The sequence below is a fragment of the Leptidea sinapis genome, chromosome 17 (genome assembly GCF_905404315.1).
Source record: "Leptidea sinapis chromosome 17, ilLepSina1.1, whole genome shotgun sequence".
Lineage (NCBI taxonomy): Eukaryota > Metazoa > Arthropoda > Insecta > Lepidoptera > Pieridae > Leptidea > Leptidea sinapis.
In genome coordinates this window covers 4,593,135-4,598,070 of record NC_066281.1, presented here as the reverse complement: position 1 = coordinate 4,598,070, position 4,936 = coordinate 4,593,135, and the positions used below count along the sequence as shown (strand labels likewise).

At 33.2% G+C, this 4,936-nt stretch overlaps 1 protein-coding gene across 1 annotated transcript; it reads right to left on the bottom strand.

Annotated features, from left to right (window-relative positions):
• Positions 1-1,152: 1,152 nt before the first annotated feature.
• Positions 1,153-3,263, bottom strand: LOC126969270 (serine protease 52-like). Its single transcript, XM_050814653.1, has 3 exons — positions 2,789-3,263; positions 2,527-2,669; positions 1,153-1,413 (listed from the first exon to the last, which is right to left on the bottom strand). The coding sequence occupies exons 1-3, from the start codon at positions 3,227-3,229 to the stop codon at positions 1,188-1,190; spliced, it is 810 nt and encodes a 269-aa protein (XP_050670610.1). The 5' UTR covers positions 3,230-3,263; the 3' UTR covers positions 1,153-1,187.
• Between the last annotated feature and the right edge of the window lie 1,673 nt (positions 3,264-4,936).

Genomic DNA, 4,936 nt, shown 5'->3' with positions numbered 1-4,936 from the left:
AAGAATCAGCGATATCATTTGGTGGATAGATTTGAGTCAATTTGCAGACTTGGCGTCAAAACTCGAGAACAGTGTTGGCACGTATCTCATCCTTATAAGAAACCTCGTATTGCAATTCAGATTCTTGAAGGTGTAAAAACTTGATAGGATGAGACATTTTAATACTTTGGGTTTGTTTTGTAATTAAAATAAAAATAATAATGATTTAAAAAAAAATAACTCAAATTAGTTAACTAAATATGAACGGACGTTACACCAGGCGGAAGTATATGCACTAGACATTTGCCTACAAATGAACTTAAACTGGAGGAAGGATGGACAAGGAAAATTGCTATAATATCAGATAGCCAAGCAGCTCTTAAGACATTGACGTCATACATAATATAATAACTTCACAATAAGTGTGAGAATGCACAAGGAAACTGGGTATCCTCTGCAAAAGAAACAAAGTTACCGAAATAGCAGACCGGCAAGCTAAAGATGGAGCTAGATCTCCTTTCATAGGCCCAGAACCCTTTTGTGGTGCCGGAGAATCTCTTATCCGCATAATTCCTAAAAGTACTAAAGAAATGCTTGAAGCAGCCAGTCGATGGTCCTTTTCCAGGTTATCAGCAAGCTAAGCTGATCCTCGGTATAAATAAATATATTTTTTTTTATTTAGCTAATTTATTTTTAAGACGTACATAATAAGGAAGCTACAAATAAGTAAAGTAATAATAAGTATCTATATTTTGCAGCGCAGCACCGATCGTCGTGGAAATCTTTGGTCTTTGTCCAGCAGTGGACGTCCGGCTGATGATGTAGTTACAAGTAACACGCGCGATGAATGCAGAGTTCAGGAATACGATAGTGCTATGACCTAATTATAATTAATGACCATTAATATGACAGACGAATTTAAACAATGCTTCAAGTATACCATTTTAACCTACTAACTAAATCTCAAAATTTTTGTTCTGCATTTGTTCAACACACATGTCTAAAACGTTTTTCTCCATTTCTCGTGCTTGGCGATGAATAAAACTCGATAACACGGTAAGCGTCCGATAACTTACTAGAACGGCACAGCACTACACTGCAGGCGCACGAGGTTAGGCGTGAGCGGGGGGAGATGCTTCCGCTAAAGAACAACACCATGTAATATTTCCAATAAAAAGCCAAAAAACATCATTATTTATTAAAGTAAGCTATTGATTGGAGCGAGACCTCTCCCATCCATCCATCCATGGCTCCCATATCGTAGTTTGTTTTTTCTTCTTACAATATAATTTTCTTGCCGTGGAAACTACCCAGTTATAGTGGTAGGATATGTTTGTGTAAGCCACAAGGCTTTTTGTAACTTGAGGTCTTTTAAAAGAGACTAGTCCGATTTGAATGTATTTGTCGACGACTAGAGCGCTTCCAGAGTCTCCGCTGAAAGAAATAATATATCTCTTAAATATGAAATATGTAAAATTTAACGAGCCTCTTCGTAAAGCGGTTAGTCTTCGAGTGTCATTTCTGCAGAGAATACAAATTAAAAATATTTCTCATTTAGTAAGCATTTCTAGGGATTAACGACTAATCTTAGGACATATTGAAAAAAGAAATGGTCCAAACGATAATTTGTATACCATCGTATAAGACGTAATATTATACTGATTAAATACCTTATTCTTATTCGTTTGTATAAGCTATTGTTGTTGTAATAGCGGCAATGTTAATATTATTCGCTAGAGAGTCTTAGTCATACCGTTCGTTACTGTTCAAATATTGAACGCTAAGAACAGCATAATTTTCATAATCATTATATGATAGTCCAATCTTCATTATGTCCCATGTTGACTCTATCTGTAAATACATTGTACTCACGTAGAGGTAAACTTATATAAAGTAAATTGGTCAAGGGCGAGTTTCCCTCGCATACTGACGGTACTCATGAAATAACAAAACAAAGTGTGTGTGTACGTATGTATGTACCCAAGAAGTTATACTTCTTTGGCCTTACGAAGCATAAATCATTGAAATGATTTATTCCTCGTATTCTATTCTACTTATTCTATATATATATATATTTTGGCTTTGACAATAATTATTAAATAATGAATACGGCTGTATGGGCTTAAACCCTTTGCCAGTCCTAATAATGGAAGAAGAAACCAAAAAAAAATAACGAATGACGAAAACGTCAGAAAATTTTAGGAACCAACTTCAACCTGCTACTTTGTGTTACAGTGATGCGCTCGCTACTTACAATTTCACTTTTCATAACGCGCCTAAAAAGTATAATTTGAAAAACAAAATTTATTCCTATACTGCTATGGAATTGCATAGATGTCATATAATGTCATCTTATATTAAACCAAAATACCTTAGCCATGGGCAAGTTTAAGTCTAATGATACTACACGTCTAAGCCCTCATAAAGAATTTGAATGATCATAAAGCTTTTTCAACGATAAAAGAAAGACTGTCTTTTAATGTAGGGACGGTCAGAAATATTCCACTACTAGTTGATGAACTAGTAAACAATAAAAATTTAACTTACATGGAGGGATACCCTGTATTCTGAAGATCGCCACCACATAAGGAACCCTTTGGAATTCCTGTAACAACTTTTCTACACTCTTGATAGGTCCATATTTTTTGCCTCGTTTTACGTAGCCATTCTGTTTGTTCTCCGGTTACCTCCTAAAACAAATAATAATTAATAGTTGCAGATGTATATTGAGCAATGTTATTCATAGAAATGAAATAAAATATTAGTTTTTGTCATTGTATTCAAACTTTACTTTCATTAAAAAACTCACATTAATATATCCCCATCCAGCAACTACCGCAAATGTCCTAACTGGTGGAATTCTATATACAGCTATTCTTTGCATATCCTCCCCTAAATGCAATGACTTTTCCAAAAGAACTAAAGCAATATCGTTAGCCATTGTATGTTCAAAAAACGCTCCATGAATTGCGTATCTCAATGTTGTATACTCCTTTCCTACTAGTTTTCGTGCGCTTCCTGCATACGGAATTATATCTGTTTCTATTTTTACACCTTCAAAGCATTGTGCGGCCGTTAGAATTAATCTTTGGTTTAGTATTGAGCCTCCACAAATCACAGCACCATTTACGCCTATTAACAAAAATACAGAATATGGAAATTTATTTATAGGTGCCTTGCTACCATCAACTACGTGTGGTTGCAAAGCACACTCAGTCACAGGTAGAATTAATAGCAAAAGGCAAAACATTTCGTTAGTAAAGTCACATCCAGATTTAGCTGTCGAGTTCTGGCTCAACTAATAGGCATTAATTTAATTAGCCATAAAAGGTTAATTGCGTCATAATACGTTACAAAGAATAATAATTTAGTTAATTTCATACGCTCATTTCAAAATTACTTAATTGGTAACTTTAATGTGCAACATAAAATAGTTTCATGTTTACATTAACCTGTTAGAGGAATTATTGTTATTTTGTTTCCTTTTACCGGCATTTTCAGGATTATTGGTATTCGACGTGTTCACGTTATAAGGTGATTGTAATAATTTTAACCCCCTTTGCATCATCATTTTGGTGTAATCATGTTTCCTAGCTTTAAAAAAAACAAGTCAAAAATACAACATCATTTTTTTTTTTGTTTAAAACGTATCAATTTTCAACTTAGTTTATCTTCTGATATAAACAAAACGATTAAAAACTGGTTATCGGTTCAAATTTAATAAGGCGATACAAAATACGATATAATTTCACTTTTTTTTTGAGATTTTTTCCCACTAAAATGCCTTAAATATAAGCCTGAAACATACAAAAACATTATTAAATTAAGCTTGCAGATTATTTTAAAAATATGATCTTGTGTACCTTCAAATAAAGCGCGTACACCTTCCTTCAAGGCCGGCAACGCTCCAAATTGAAAACAAAAATGACCACAGGAGAAGCAGGCGGAAATCTGTATTATGCGAACTAAAGTCGTTCTTAAAAATAATACCCTACTATGTCAGAAAAACAAAAAATACAAATTTAAATAAAATGTATAACCAGTAACATATTAGTAGTAATAACAATTAACAATTATTAAGTACTAGTGTGGCTAATGAAAACTGTCCCTGAGAAACAGCGGCAATTTAAAAAAATACCCTGACGGGAATACAGGGCTATCTATACATTGAATAAACGAAGTTGGTACTGTTAGTTTTGGTAACATCCACATTTCTAATTCCGAATTTCAAAAGTCGATAAAAATTAGAAAGTTTAGTTTATTTTAACTTTAATGCTCGATGAGTTCTCGTTCGAAGAACGACCTCCCGATTTTCAATACTTCAAATATTTATTATTATATTATTATTTTGATAAACTCGACTAATTTGTTGTAAATTTTTGTGTTGTGTTAAATATACCAGCTGTTTTAGAGCCAAATGGTATTATTCGCCGCGATGGCAAGCGTCCTAATGGAAATTCTTTGGTTTGATGCGGAATAGTTGCAATTTCGTCTCATAAGAAATTCCCATACTTTGGGCCAGTAGTTTTCAATTAATGATTTTTTTTGGAACATTCATGTTTACGTGGATGATGTTACCTACTGTTTACGTGGATGATATAATTTTATTTTGTGTGCTGCTTTATTAGGAGTTTCAATTTAAGTTGATTATAAATTATTATTAGCCCATGCCCCCATAAGTGGGTTTTAGGTTACCTGTCATTCATAGCTAACAAACGTTCTTTACGATATTTCATAAGAACGTGAAATAGAGTTTCGAACAGCATTTTTTGTATTAAGATTCGACAAAGTCATAATTTTTTTTAATTTGTAGCAGTACAGGTATCTTAGGTGATTTGAATGTCGTACTTTTTAATAGTGAAATATGAACCCGTGAATCTTGCCAAAATGTCTTTGGTGATTCAGACTCCGTTGTATTTGCAATAAAAAAATCATATAAATATCTAATATTTATTTT